The sequence below is a fragment of the Rhinoraja longicauda genome, chromosome 2 (assembly GCF_053455715.1).
Source record: "Rhinoraja longicauda isolate Sanriku21f chromosome 2, sRhiLon1.1, whole genome shotgun sequence".
Classification (NCBI taxonomy): Eukaryota; Metazoa; Chordata; class Chondrichthyes; order Rajiformes; family Arhynchobatidae; genus Rhinoraja; species Rhinoraja longicauda.
This window is the reverse complement of record NC_135954.1, coordinates 36595789-36611993: the sequence shown is the minus strand read 5'-3', so window position 1 is coordinate 36611993 and position 16205 is coordinate 36595789. Positions and strand designations below refer to the sequence as shown.

General features: G+C 39.0%; 1 protein-coding gene across 1 annotated transcript in view; it reads right to left on the bottom strand.

Annotated features, from left to right (window-relative positions):
* The window catches only part of LOC144603705 (pituitary tumor-transforming gene 1 protein-interacting protein-like), a 50626-nt gene that overhangs the window by 13703 nt on the left and 20718 nt on the right, over positions 1–16205 (bottom strand). The window contains exons 4-6 of the mRNA XM_078417355.1: positions 10971–11106; positions 8465–8530; positions 482–528 (exon numbers count right to left, since the gene is read on the bottom strand). Of these exons, the coding sequence (XP_078273481.1) occupies positions 482–528; positions 8465–8530; positions 10971–11106 (249 nt within the window). The remainder of the gene's footprint in view (positions 1–481; positions 529–8464; positions 8531–10970; positions 11107–16205) is intronic.

The following is a 16205-nucleotide window of genomic DNA, read 5'->3' as shown; positions in this document are numbered from 1 at the left end:
GATTAGTATGGGTTTCAGGGGTTAAGGGGAGAAGGCAGGAGAATGGGGTTGAGAGGGAGAGAGAGATCAGCCGTGATTGAATGGCAGAGTAGACTTGTTGGGCCAAATGGCCTAATTCTGCTCCTATCACTTATGAACATGAGGGTTACACAGTAGTAACCCTCTATCCATGCTTGTTACCTTTCAGTCCTGTGAGATTAATTTTATGTAAGCACCATCTATGGTGTCTAATTAGATGCCATTTAAAAAAACTAAATATACTACATCCTGTGTTTTTGACCTTATTCAGCTAATTTCATTAATAATGAAAGGATATTGGCGGGATGCATCACCTAATGAGGCACACAGAAGACAAATGATGTAATTTTGATTGCAACTGTATGTTAATGAAATTCACCTCAAATATTTTTACTGTGCAAGATGAATTGATACAATAATATGAAGCATTATGAAATAGTAATGCCAAATGACACTCTCATACCATATTTCCTGCGAATTTCATCGTAACGCTCTCTTAGATCAGATTTCCTGAAGAAACAGAAATTCAAATATGATTAGCTTTCCAAATGGAGAAAATGAAATCTTAATGAAAGTTCCTAATATTAGCTGGCAAACACACAAAAGAAAAATATTGGGGGGCCTACATCATATTTGACTAAAGTAAAATGTTCAACTATATCCTACAACAGAGTATGATATTTTTATTTTTGCAAATAGGTGGAATTTATTTAAACCACCCGGAGCATAAATAACAATAAGTCCTTTCAACTTTCTCCCTTCTGTTCAAATTACATGGATTTAAAAAACACATATTGAAGTAAACAAAAACATGACACCAAGAATTAGACATAATGACCTTAATATATAAATCTTAAAATAAAGAAGTATAGATTATTAAGAGTCTTAAAATGGCACTTATTTTCTGTGGCCCATGAAAGATGAGGTAACATTTATTTTTTTAAATAAATATACAGACTGCAGCCTTATTTAATTTCCACCTTTTAGATTCAATATTCTTAAAAAAGTGTTTTTGATCTCAATCTCAAACAGTCAACCTCCCGTTCTGATACTATCATGCTAGTTTTAGACCTGGGAAACTGCCACTTGACATCGACCCTGTCAAACCCTCTTAATTCTTTTTTTTAGGCATCTTGTACTGTTTTGAAGATACTTCATTCAGAACAATGAAATTGAACCATTGTTGGCAAATGAAAAGTTTTATCAGGTAGGTCCAAAAACTGGTATCATTACTGACATTTCTTCTTTTAGTGGGTTTCTTAAAGAATGTCACTGGGTGATCAAAACAAAGCCGAAATTTCAAAATGCAAATTCAAGAAATTCAAGTGACCTTGCCAATATTTTGTGTACTCGAAAACATCCTGTAATAATTATTCTTCTTGCATTACAACTAATAATTATCAGTTGATCATTTTTGATTTAAATATAAAAATCAAGGTCTTATAAAATATAGTTGAAGAAGCAAAGAACTGCAGAATCTGGCTAATACACAAAAGAACGCAAAGTACTGAGTTACAGTAGGTCAGGCAGCAGCTCTGGAAAACATGGATAAGTAACGTTTCAGACCCATCTTCAGACTGACAAATAAGCTCATAAAGGTTCCCAAATAATTTCCGAAGTGTACTTAATTATTATAATAATAGCTACTTGCATTCAGTATTAGTTTTCCCTTCCAGGTGCCTTTTAGATTACAGGAATAAAGACATAACAAATGTGGAGGGCCCTATTGATATCACACCTGGAATACAATTTTCATTTTCCTACATAGGAAGGGATGCACTTCTCAGAGGGAATGCAGTGAAAACTTACTAGAATTGTTTCAGGAATGGAAGGTCATGGAGACAGTGATGTGATTGCAACTCTATTGTACAATGTTTGTCCAGGGTACTCAGGGAGGTGGCTCTAGAAATAGTGGACGCATTGGTGATCATTTTCCAATGTTCAATAGATTCAGGATCAGTTCCTGTGGATTGGAGGATAGCTAATGTTATTCCACTTTTCAAGAAAGGAGTGAGAGAGAAAACGGGGAATTACAGACCAGTTAGCCTGATATGGTGGGGAAGATGCTGGAGTCAATTATTAAAGAGGTAATAATGGTGCATTTGGATAGCAGTAAAAGGATAAGTCCAAGTCAGCATGGATTTATGAAAGGGAAATCATGCTTGACTAATCTTCTGGAACTTTTTGAGGATGTGACAAGTAAAATGGATGAAGGGGAGCCAGTGGATGTAGTGTATGTAGACTTTCAGAAAGCCTTTGATAAGGTACCACACGGGAGATTGGTGGCTAAAATTAGTGCACAAGGTATTGGGGGGAGGGTATTGACATGGACAGAGAATTGGTTGGCAGACAGGAAGCAAAGAGTAGGAATAAACAGGTCCTTTTCAGAATGGCAGGCAGTGGTGAGTGCAGTGCCGCACAGCTCGGTGTTGGGGCCGCAACTGTTTACCATATATATTAATGATTTGGACGAAGGAATTAGAAATAACACTAGCAAGTTTGCAGATGACACCAACCTGGGTGGCAGTGTAAATTGCAAAGAGGATGTTAGTAGGTTGCAGGGTGACATGGACAGGGTTGTGAGTGGTCAGATGCGTGGCAGATGCAGTATAATATAGATAAATGTGAGGTTATCCACTTTGGCGGTAAAAACAAGGAGGCAGATTATTATCTCAATGGTGTCAGGTTAGGTAAGGGGGAAGTGCAGCGGGACCTGGGTGTCCTTGTACACCAGTCACTGAAAGTTAGCGTGCAGGTACAGCAGGCAGTGAAGAAAGTAATGGTATCTTGGCCTTCATAACGAGAGGATTTCAGTATAGGAGTAAAGAGGTTCTTCTGCAGTTGTATGGTGCCCTGGTAAGACCACATCTGGAGTATTGTGTACAGTTTTGGTCTCCTAATTTGAGGAAGGACATCCTTCTAATTGAGGCAGTGCAGCATAGGTTCACGAGATTGATCCCTGGGATGGTGGGACTGTCATGTGAGGAAAGATTGAAAAGACTAGGCTTGTATTCACTGGAGTTTCACTGGAGTTTAGAAGGATGAGAGGGGATCTTATAGAGACATATAAAATTATAAAAGGACTGGACAAGCTAGATGCAGGAAAATGTTCCCAATGTTGGGGGAGTCCAAAACCAGGGGCCACAGTCTTAGAATAAAGGGGAGGCCATTTAAAACTGAGGTGAGAAGGAACGTTTTCACCCAGAGAGTTGTGAATTTGTGGAATTCTCTGCCACAGAGGGCAGTGGAGGCCAAATCACTGGATGAATTTAAAAGAGTTAGATAGAGCTCTGGGGGCTAATGGAATCAAGGGATATGGGGAGAAGTTGGACACAGGTTACTGATTGTGGATGATCAGCCATGATCACAATGAATGGCGGTGCTGGCTCGTAGGGCTGAATGGGCTCCTCCTGCACCTATTTTCCATGTTTAGTAGAATGAAAGGAAATCTTACAAAATTCTTGAAGGGCTTGACAGGCTAGATGCAGAGAGGATAAAACCCATGACTGAGTCAAGAAGCCAGTGGCACAATCTGCGATCAAGGGGTAGATTTAGCACGGGAGGATGGTGAATCTTTAGAATTCCCCACCCATGGCAGCTGTGGAAGCCACTTTTTTATGTTCATTCAAAACAGAGATTAATAGATTGCTTGGCATTAGGAGAATCTAGGGACATGGGGATAGTGCTGGAAAATTGTGTTGGTGTCAAAGATTAGCCATGATGATGAATAGTGCAGCAGGCTCAAAGGGGTAGATGCCCTATTCCTGTTCCCATTTATTATGGCCTTACAAGTTAAAGACGACATTTTAAAATAATTCTGACTGCTCTTAGCTATTGTGGATAAATCTCCCAATTTAGAAATAATCCCCGAGCTACAAATTAGAGCAGGAAAATGACACCATGCAATCAAAAATGAACTAGTCTGAAATTTATATGCATGATATAATTAGCATTTGATTTAGTACATTATAGATTGAAGACTAAGTTGCTATGAATAAGTAATCAAATAATGAAGCATGAATTATAAACATTCTTTGCAATGTGATGGAAAAATAATGTACTTAAAATTCATTCACGTATCAGATTTTAAAAAAAAGACTGTGGAGTTAAAATGAACAATGGTATATTTATAGTGAACAATGGGGTTTTAAAAGGATAAAACTTGTTACTCTTTGCGAGAATGTTGCTAGGACTTGAGGGCTCGAGATATAGGGAGAGGTTGGACAGGCTAGGACTTTAGTCCTTGAAGAGCAGGAGGATGAGGGGTGATCGTGTAGAGGTGTATAAGATCATGAGTGGTTTAGATTGGGTAAACAACTGTGCATCTACCCTGAGCAGGGGAATCAAAAAGCAGGTGAGAGCAGACCTCCCAACATTTGATTTTACAAATTCATAATTTTGATGTCCAAAATTCAGAATTTTACATCAAAATTCATAATATGGCACGTGATGCAACTTTTCAGCAAAAGAAAAAGTATGCCCGCCAAATGCACATATGCGTTGCATCACATTCATTTGTGAAAAACACTATTATTTCTAACAGTGTGTATTTCTTGGACTACATGTACAATGTCAGGCCTATCATGAGTATATTATGCTATTTATAGAAAGGTTATTGGACAGAGATACTTTTTGCAACACAAAGAAAAAATTGTTTTTTTCTTTCTTTCTATTTTGCTTTTTCCTTACACATTCCAATTCTCATGGTATTGAATAAAAGAACAATGGTCATAAAATGTATGACTAAGTTATGAAGAAAGAGTTGATATATGGGACTCGACTAAGCATACGGAAATACTTGTTGAAATAAATTAGCACATTAATTGATAATCAGCCCAAAAAAATGGTAATTGGCTTTTCTGCTGTGTTTTATATTTTAACCCCATCATAATTAATTAATATAGTTATATAATCTTGCACTTAAATTTAATATTTACTCATTACAGTTCCACCACTGATTTTCTGGCACTCTTGGTACCAGAGCTTTACCGGTTTATCCAGCCGGCCAAGGAAATCGGCTATGGGGATAGATGTGTTGGCTCCAGCAAATTCAACCCACCGATCGACCATGGAAGTCCCGATGAGGTCGAGATAGGCTCCCTTGCCCAGCATAGGTGCCACATTTTCGGGGAGACTTCCAGGGCGGGGGGGATTTCTCGCAGAATCCCTAGCGACCTCTAGTGGCCGAATTGACAAATTGCAATTACAGACTGTTTTGCAGATAAATGTGAGGCAAAATTGAAATGGCGGAAATGAAATAAGAAAGCGGAAACTTTCCGCCAAATTCAGAAGGGTTGGGAGGGGTGTGAGAGGGGGAAAAATTAAAAGGAGCCTGAGGGGCAACTTTTTCACACAGAGGGTGGTGAGCAAATGAAATGAGCTGCCAGAGGAGGTAGTTGAGGCAGGTACTAAACAGCATTTAAAAGACATTCGGACAGGTAGAAGGATAGGAAAGGTTTAGATGGATATATTGGCCAAACAAGGGGAGATGGGCCAAGTGTAGATGGATGAGGTATCTTGGTCGGCATGGGGAAGTTGGGCCAAAGGGCCTATTTTCATGGTATGACTCTATATATGACATAATAACGAGCTGTTTGGTTTCTACTTTCAGATCATCATAATGGAATTGAAAATACACTGTTCACTGCTATTACACCTCAAATCCAACAGCAACTTCTGAATAGCTTGTTGTCATCTCCCAAAGGGTAGACACAAGAAAATGCAGAGGCTGGAATCTTGCGTACTTTTTTGAAGGGTCCCGACCCGAATTGTCGCCTATCCATGTCTTCCAGAGATGCTGCCTGACTCACTGAGTTACTCCAGCACTTTGTGTTTACCACCAGCTAAAGCTTGTATGCTTCACTCCACCACAATTAAGATGGTTGAAAAAAATACTTCAATTGTAGTGAATTGAAAAGTTGTTTACAAATGACTCCCTTGGTAAATTAGCAATTAAAAAAATTGAACTGTGTTGTATAATGTTGCTATGATTTAACAGGTACGTTAACCATTAGTAGTGCTTAGCAAATACTAATGTAAAGTACAAAGGATATTAAAATGACCTTTGCCTAATATAGCAACTTCTATTTACGTAGCACTCTGCATAAAAATTAAGAAATTATCTAAAAACTGTGACCTTTGTTTTTTGGTTTGCTCTGTGAGAATTTAGTGCAATTGATTGTTTGGTCAGCTTGATGTTATCACAGCGACTGAACACCAGGAATCTTATCAAGCTGACATCTGAAAGCAGCAGGCATGGGAACGGAATTCTTCTCTTCAGCCAATTTTAAATACTTTTGGGGAGTTTTCTGACCACAAATTCGAGGTCAAGATAAACAATTCTTACAATTCAAAAAGAAAAAGCAAGATATAACATTTACCCGAAGTCCAAAGAGGATTTATTATAATAAATTGAAAACCCACTTAGTGTCCACCTACAATAGGAGACTTTACAATTAAAATATAAAGCAAAGTAATAAAAAGCATTTCAGTTGATAGTGAATCTATTGAGTTATCAATTCAAAGTACCAGATATTCATGGAGGATAAAAAACCATTCCAATGTCCACTGAAAACCTGGTGTTGCATTACGGTTTTCTTTGTGTTAATATGCACATGCCACTATTGGGATCAACATTCATCTTTGTGGACACCATACATTGATATTGCGAATAATGCTTTATAAAGCAATAGTTCTATTTAACTATCATAAATGAATGCATTTATAGCCAAAATCAAGTTTTATTGCAAAATCAGACATTAATATCATTCGTATTTATGTTTGCTAAATATTATCAGACTAATGAAGGGCCCCGGCATGAAACATTGTCCGTCTATTTCCCTCCACAGATGTTGCCCGACCTGCTGAGTTCCTTTCACACTTTGTTTTTGCCCTCAATTAGTTACTGGTTAGATATTAAATTCTCTGCAATAAAAATGCCAAAGGACTTTGCATCCATAGCTCTCTGAGGCCCATGAGGTTTCACTAGATTGATTCCTGGAATGAAAGGCCTGATGCATTAAAGGAGACCAAGTTCTACTCATTGCCATTTAGAAGAATGAAAGGTACTCTTATTGATACAAGATTATGTGTGGAACTGACATGAGGGGATCTTTCCCCTAGTGAGATGTCCAGAATTACAGTCACCCATTTAAGACAGAAATTATGACAATGTTTTTTCTCCACTTTGTGATACTTTTGGAGTTCTCCATGATGTGCTATGAAAGTGGAGTCAATGACATATTCAAATTAGAGGTAGACACGCATTTGAATGTCAAAACAAACAAGCATATAGGGTGAATGCAGAAAAGCAATGTTGAACCCAGATTGGATCTTATTGAATGGCAGAGTGGGATTGAGGGACTGATTGGCTCACTCTGGTTTCTGTTTTTAAGAAAGGAAGTGAATTTGTAAGGTCTTATTGTAATTATTATATGGGCAGAATTGGACAGTGCAGCCTCTCTGAAATAATATGTTCCATGACCGATTTACGTTCATTTCATCATGAGGTGAATCTTGAATATACAAGTAATTAGTTAAATGGATAATAATTTCTGATGACACAATGTTCTCATCTTTTTAATACAATGCTAACGTGGAAGCTTCCAGATCCTTGAAACTACATTAGGAAATCTGTGCAGCATTTTAAAAAGAAAGAGAACATCAAGATACATTCTACAACTCACTATTTGGTGATTGCTTATCTAGAGTTTTGTCAGTAAATACAATTATGAATTGCTTATTACAGGAAGCATACAAGCAAAATACTGCTGGAAATCCAAAATAAAAATAGAAAGTGCTGCATAACATTCAGGTCAGATATGTGGAGAGGATGATATTTAATTGATCTCAAACCTGTGACCTTGACTGTCAACCAAAAAAAACCTTGAACTGCCAAACAAACCAAAATATAGCTTGTGTGAACAGCAGCATTGTGGGGAATTGACCAGACTTGGATCATGTTGTGCAACTCAGCAAGAATCTAGCATCTTATCATCAAGCTCCCGCTGGTTATTATGAATGTTTGTTGGCAACACATTCCTCCCATTTGTTTTTTACAGCACCGCCCCCCTACCCTGGCAGATCCCCAGCTCCTTATCAGTGTCATATAAACAACTTAGCAATGGAGGGTACAAATGATTGGGACAACTAGCTGCAAAAGAACATAGCTTGAAACTTCCTTTAATTCATGCTAACCTTCGAAGCAAGCCAAGAGTAAAAGAGAATAAGAGAGGAGCTGCCAATAGCTTTATCATCTTCAAATCGCCACCTTAAATTCAGCCTCCAATCAAATTCAGTCCCTTTCACTACTGTTTTATTTTTATCCCATAACGGTGTGATAGAGGAAAAGAAAGGTATAGGGAAGAAAAAGACATAATTAAAAAAGCAACAACGAATGACTTCACATAATCTGGAAGTAATATTCAAATACCCAATGGCCACTCACCTTTGCTCACTGTGTTGCCGCCCCTCCTCTTTACGCCTGGTCAGATTCAGACCTTGTTCATTAGGACTGAAAAGTAAATTGAGTAACAAATTATGTGCCTAGTTATAAAAAACACAGAAAATAGGTGCAGGAGTAGGCAATTCAGCCCTTCGACCAAGCACCGCCATTTAATATAATCATGGCTGATCATCCAAAATCAGTACCCCATTCCTACTTTCTCCCCAGATCCCTTGATTCTGTTAGCCCTAAGAGCTCTATCTGACTCTCTCTTGAATACATCGATCAGATTATACTTCAATCACATAGAATGGGCAAAAGCCCCAAGTTTAATAATTTATATCTATTTTAATAACTAATCCAAATTTTAATGGTGATATGCAAAATCAACATTAAATTGCATAAATCTGATATCAACACTTTGCACTTTTCTTTATTTTGAGATATTTGAAAGAAATTAACCAATACAGTGGAGTATACAATAAAAATATGTTGTTCATAACTTCCACTATAGGAAGGTAAAGTGTTGGAATATTGTTTATTTTTCCCCTGAAGTATTAAATAAAAGTCTTTAGATCTTTAAAGAACAAGAGTGTCTCATCACAAGTGAAGAAGCCCAGTCATGAGTGCATTCAAAGTGAAAAAGAACAAATTTGTGGACTGTAAAGAAATTATGAGGATCAGGAAAGTAATTGAGGTATAAATCAGCCTGATCTTATTCATTATGCAGAAAGTTCCAGAAGCTGCTTTCTACTTGTTTTTATTGAGAAACTTCCTAAATATTATTACAAAGATGACCAGGGAGCTAGTCTTAATTTGCTGAAGAACATTTGCATCTCACCAGTACACAAACTGACTGCTGCAATTCCTATTTAACTAATGAAACTCCACTTCAAATGTCTTGGGATATCGTAAGATTGTAAATATCCTTTATAAATCTTTCTTCTGAAGGAGGTATTCAGTCTTCTTGCTTTACTGCCGTTTCACTATAAGCCATTTTTAAATGGATGCTTCTAAATCCCTTTTAAAAGTTACTCAATCTGTGTTCACTTTCTATCATTATAGCATCCACACCCTATCTCCAGATAATTGCAATTCTGATGTTGGGCCAGTAACCCAAAGTATTAATGATGTGCCTGACCAAGTATTTCCAGTATTCTTAGTTTCTATTTCAGATTTCTAACATGCCCAGTCTTTTGATTTTAAATCTATATTTGCCGCATTCAAAGAAAATTTGCTCAAGTTGCATCGCATTCTTTTTCCAAATGCATTATATCTGTTCACTATGGTATCCTATTTCTCTTCTGCCCCATGACAAAAGAAAGCAGTTCCTCCCGGATTATTCCATCAAAATTCCTTTTCACCTACTTTTATTTGGTAACATCATGAAATAGCTCAGACCACTTCTCAAAGGTGGTAGCAATAAGACCAGCAGCAGAGGTTAACTTGCTTTGTGAAATTTCAAGAGATAAACTTACTAAGGGAGAGCACTGAAAATAGAAAGAGAAATGTATCGCAGATGAGATGGTGCAGAATAATTCCAGAATATTGGGCCAAAATGGCTGACATTCTGTCCCAATGGGGAATTGCTAAACAGATAGGACCAGTAGGATAAAGGAAATAGCTGGACCATTTGCTGTAAATTATAGATGTTGTGGAAGGGAATGTAATTGAAGACATTTTGGGGAACAAATTTTCAGAGGTGACAAAAATATAATTTTTCAAAAGAACTGGGATTAAAGGCAAATGTTTCATGTTAAATCTGCTGAAGCTATGAAATGATATTGCCCACAATAGGACTAATTTGCTACTGGTAAAATAACTCCATCAACTGCAAATTTTTGGCCCAAATCAATTAGCAATATGTGTACAATATTTTCAGTATTGTGCAATGATCTGCATTTCACAATAGTATGGACCTTAATATATTTTGATATTTGCTTCTTTCATTATATTGGGTTTTAATACAATCCGATACACCACAAAATGTACACTACATAGTGCTTTATTGGATCAGCAATTAAGCTGTCATACTGAAAACTGTTCAAGCGGGTATCAACATTATTAACTCTCATCTATTTGTTTGTTTATAATCTTTACAAAACCATTTTTGTAAAACTTTAATCGGTAAAATGATTAAACCTCACATTTTTATCATGAGATATTCCACTCAGGATCCCTCACAAAATGAACTATTTAGCAAGCTTATACAATCAATTTCAGTGTGATGTTAAGTGGGGAGATTGTTTCATGATCCAGATATATTATGAGAAAATAGATGGGTCATAAGAGGTTACATTGAGCATTGTTTATCACTATCAAATAAGCAAGGTTCATAACTAATATAATTTGTATCTTTCAAAGTTATTTAGCTTGAATAATAATTTCACAATAGTTATTTTTAATAATAACAAGCATTGGTACTCCCACTTACTCTTATTAATTATCAAGTTTAAGTGTTTGATTCAGACTTTGCGCCTGCTCAGAATATTTCAAAAAGGACAATTACCAGCTGCATTTCTTCTTTGAACAGCAACAACAACAGAGTTTGAACTTGCAACAGCAATAACAGCAGCAACACACGAAAGGCAGCAGAACCAGTCCCACAACAATAGACATTGCAATGATTAACGATTCAAAGCTCACTGCAAAAGAGTAACAAATAAGTGGAATTAATGGAAATGCAATGGCATCAGATCATCAGGTACAGTTTTTAATTACCATTCCTTACAAGTTCCTGTATTTTAAGTATTTGATTATGCTTAATATTATTCCTTCTACCAATGATTTCATTAGAATCATCAAATGCAGTGACCTTCACAATCCATTTATGTTCAGATCAGAAATATTATTGTGCAAAGAAGGGAAGAAAAGTATGCATCATCACAAATAAACATAAAAAGCCTCAGGAGACACATGAAACTGCAGACACTGGAATAATGAGCAAAAAAACCCCAAAGTGCTGGAAGAACTCAGTGGATCAGGCATCATCTGTGGAGGAAATGAACAGATAGCGTTTTGAGTTGGGACCCTTTTTCAGATTGGAGTGGAGGGAGAAAGCTGAAAAAAAAAAGTGGGGGCAGGACCTCGCCTGTACAGTATGTGTCTGAAAGAACTGCAGATGCTGGTTTAAATTGAAGGTAGACACAAAATGCTGGAGTGAAGAAGGGTCTCGACCCGAAACGTCACCCATTCCTTCTCTCCAGAGATGCTGCCTGTCCCGCTGAGTTACTTCAGCATTTTGTGTCTACCTACAGTATATAGTATGAGTTGACTGGCCATCACGTAACCAAAGTTGTTCCACTGTATCTCAGTGCACATGACAATACTAAACCAATAGCATTAACTACTGTCAGGAAACACATTACAATGGCTGGCATCCTAATTTGTCCCTTGCATCACAATCTAAAACACTTCATAATTGTGCATTGCAACAACAAATGATTATACGTATAGCCCTTGCAGGCTTGTCAATTTGTGCAGATAAAAAGAATGGCAAGATGTCAATATCTACAATTTTTAAAAAAACACAAAAACACAATGCTGGAAATTCTGGTCAATCAATCTTTATTAAATATTGATCATATTTTTATTCAAAACGTAAACTTGGAGAGAAAACGCATTTGAACATCTGCAACTTCTTCCAATGTAATCTGTTTAGTCACTGTGTTTGTGGCTTTTAAAATTTTTGTCTGACTATAGAATACATTACAAGAACAGCTGGTAAGGAAGACTCAGGACCACAAAAACATTGAAGTTAAGAGCTGAAAACAGACTGTAACAGAAACATAATTTCCAAGACTGTGGATTGATTTTGTATAATGTAGTGCTGCCACCCAGTGCATGTTTTTTTACCAATGGAAGCATTCTGCACAAATCTGACTCATATTTTAAATTGAGCAGTGTATATTCTTATTTAAGTGATTTACAATAATCACTAAACTGTTACCATCTTTTAACAGTAACCTATCTGCTGCTGAGCAAAATTTTTAAGGATACAGTGCCCTCCATAATGTTTGGGACAAAGCCCCATCATTTATTCATTTGCCTCTGTACTACACAATTTGAGATTTGTAATAGAAAAAAAATCACATTTTTTGGTTAAAGTGCACATTATCAGATTATATTAAAGGCCATTTTTATACATTTATACAAATTACAGCTGTGTTTATACATAGTCCCCCCCATTTCAGGGCACCATAATGTTTGAAGGTGCCTCCTTAATGCAGGGAAAAGAGAGCTCTCAGCACCTAGTCTTTCCTCCAGTCTTTCCATCACCGTTGGAAACTTTTTTTGCTGTTTATCAGCATGAGGACCAAAGTTGTGGCAATGAAAGTCAAAGAAACCATTATGAGACTCAGAAACAAGAATAAAACTGTTAGAGACATCAGCCAAACCTTAGGCTTACCAAAATCAACTGTTTGGAACATCATTAAGAAGAAAGAGAGCACTGGTGTGCTTACTAATCACAAAGGGGCTGGCCGGCCAAGGAAGACCTCCACAGCTGATGACAGAAGAATTCTCTCTTTCGACCAGAACGAGTAAGGAATCAGCAGTCAGCAGCATAGCAGCAATCAGCAGCACAAGCAGCAATCAGCAGCAGTCAGCAGCAGCAATCAGCAGCAGTAGCAGCAATCAGCAGCAGCAGCAGAAGCAGCAATCAGCAGCAGTAGCAGCAGCAATCAGCAGCATAGCAGCAATCAGCAGCAGAGGCAGCAATCAGCAGCAGTAGCAGCAATCAAAAGCATAGCAGCAATCAGCAGCAGTAGCAGAGCAGCAATCAGCAGCAGCAATCAGCAGCAGCAATCAGCAGCAGCAATCAGCAGCAGCAATCAGCAGCAGCAATCAGCAGCAGCAGCAGCAGCAGCAGCAATCAGCAGCAGTAGCAGCAATCAGCAGCAGCAGCAATCAGCAATCAGCAGCAATCAGCAAGCAGCAGCAATAGCAAGCAGCAGCACCAAGCTGTGTTGCTTGGGAAGTATTGTGTGGGGATAGTAAGGAGTAAGACCTGTGTGATCTCCCGGACAAGTTTCGATCGCCTAGCTTGGGGTCGGAGAGGAATTTCCCGGATTTTTTTTCCCAAATTGGCCTGGGTTTTTAATCCGGTTTTTCGCCTCTCCCAGGAGATCACTCAGTTCTTTTGGGTGGGCGGTTGGAGCAGCGGCCGGGTGGTAGATTTAGAAACCGAGCACGGGGCTTTGTTTGGGGAGTATGAGTGCCAGGGCAGTTTATTGTTCTGGGTGTCGGATGTGGGGAATCTGGGAGTCTGATAGTCTTCCAGCCATCCACATCTGCGCCAGGTGCGACAAGATGGGGCTCCTAAGGGACCGTATTAGGCACCTGGAGCGGCAGATTGATGACCTCCGTCTGGTCAGGGAGAGTGAGGAGGTTATAGAGAGGAGTTACAGAGAGGTGGTCACTCCAAGACCATGGGAGGTAGACAAGTGGGTCACAGTTAGGGGGGGCAAGGAGCAGAGGCAGGGACTAGAGAGTACCCCGGTGGCTGTACCCCTTGGAAATAAGTACTCCTGTTTAAGTACTGTTGGGGGGAACAGCCTACCTGGGGGCAGCGATGGTGCCCGGGCCTCTGGCACGGAGTCCAGCCCTGTTGCTCAGAAGGGTAGGGAAAGGAAGAAGAGAGCGATAGTAATAGGGGTCTCTATAGTGAGGGGGTCAGATAGGCGATTCTGTGGACGCAGTCGGGAGACCCGGATGGTGGTTTGCCTCCCTGGTGCCGGTGTCCGGGATGTGTCTGAGCGTGTCCAGGATATCCTGAAAGGGGAGGGAGAGGAGCCAGAGGTCGTGGTACATATAGGTACCAACAATATAGGTAGGATAAGGGAAGATGTCTTGAAAGGAGAATTTAGGGGGCTAGGAAGAGAGTTTAAAAAAAAAAGACTTCCAAAGCAATAATCTCAGGCTTACTGCCTGTGCCACGCGATAGTGAGAATAGGAATGGAGTGAGGTGGAGGATAAATACGTGGCTGAGGAACTGGTGCAGGGAGCAGGGATTCAAGTTTCTGGATCATTGGGACCTCTTCTGGGGGAAGTATGACCTGTACAAAAAGGACGGGTTGCATCTGAACCTGAGAGGAACCAATATCCTGGCGGGGAGATTTGCTAAGGTAATTGCGGCGACTTTAAACTAGTACGGTTGGGGGGAGGGACTCAAACACAGATAGCTAATAGGCAGTGTGTGAGGCAGGAGGCAGAAAAGGGAAACACTCAGACCCAATATGTAGGAGAGAAAGAAGTGAAAAGAAATAAACTGAGAATAAGAAATGATAGGTCCCTTAAATGTGTATATTTTAATGCTAGGAGCATTGTAAGAAAGGTGGATGAGCTTAGAGCCTGGATTGACATCTGGAAGTATGATGTTGTGGCGATCAGTGAAACATGGTTGCAGGAGGGTTGCGATTGGCAATTAAATATTCCAGGATTTCATTGTTTCAGATGTGATAGAATCGGAGGGGCAAGAGGTGGGGGTGTTGCATTGCTTGTCAGGGAGGACATCACAGCAGTGCTTTGGCAGGACAGACTAGAAGGCTCGATTAGGGAGGCTGTTTGGGTGGAACTCAGAAATGAGAAAGGTTTAGCAACACTTATAGGGGTGTATTATAGACCGCCAAATAAGGAACGAGAATTGGAAGAGCAAATATGTAAGGAGATAGCAGATATTAGTAGTAAGCACAGAGTAGTGATTGTGGGTGATTTCAATTTTCCGTACATAGACTGGGAATCACATTCTGTTAAAGGACTGGATGGTTTGGAGTTTGTAAAAATGTGTGCAGGATAGTTTTTTGCAGCAATATGTAGAGGTACCTACCAGAGAAGGGGCAGTGTTGGACCTCCTGTTGGGAAATGAGACGGGTCAGGTGACGGAGGTATGTGTTGAGGAGCACTTTGGGTCTAGTGATCACAATGCCATTAGTTTCAATATAATTATGGAGAAGGTCAAATCTGGACCAAGGGTTAAGATTTTGGATTGGAGAAAGACTAATTTTGAGGAGATGAGAAAGGATTTAAAAGGAGTGAAATGGGACTTTTTGTTTTATGAAAAGGATATAATAGAGAAATGGAGGATATTTAAAGGTGAAATTTTGAGAGTACAGTCTTTATGTCCCTGTTCGGTGGAAAGGAAAGAATAATAATTTGAAAGAGCCGTGGTTTTCCAGGGAAATTGGACACTTGGTTCGGAAAAAGAGGGAGATATACAATAAATATAAGTGGCAGGGAGTAAATGAGGTTCTTGAGGAATATAAAGAATGTAAAAGGAATCTTAAGAAGGAAATTAGAAAAGCGAAAAAAAGATATGAGGCTGCTTTGGCAAGTAATGTAAAAGTAAACCCCAAGGGGTTCTACAGATATGTCAATAGCAAAAGGATAGCGAGGGATAAATTTGGTCCATTAGGGAGTCAGAGTGGACAGCTATGTGCTGAGCCGGAAGAAATGGGGGAGATATTAAACAATTTCTTTTCTTCTGTATTCACCGAGGAGAAGGATATTGAATTATGTGAGGTAAGCGAAACAAGTAGAGTAGTGATGGAAATTATGAGGATTAAAGAAGAGGAGGTACGGACACTTTTGAAAAATATAAAAGTGGATAAGTCTCCAGGTCATGATAGGATATTCCCTAGGACATTGAAGGAAGTTAGTGCAGAAATAGCAGGGGCTATGACGGAAATATTTCAAACGTCATTAGAAACGGGGATGGTGCCGGAAGATTGGCGCATTGCGCATGTTG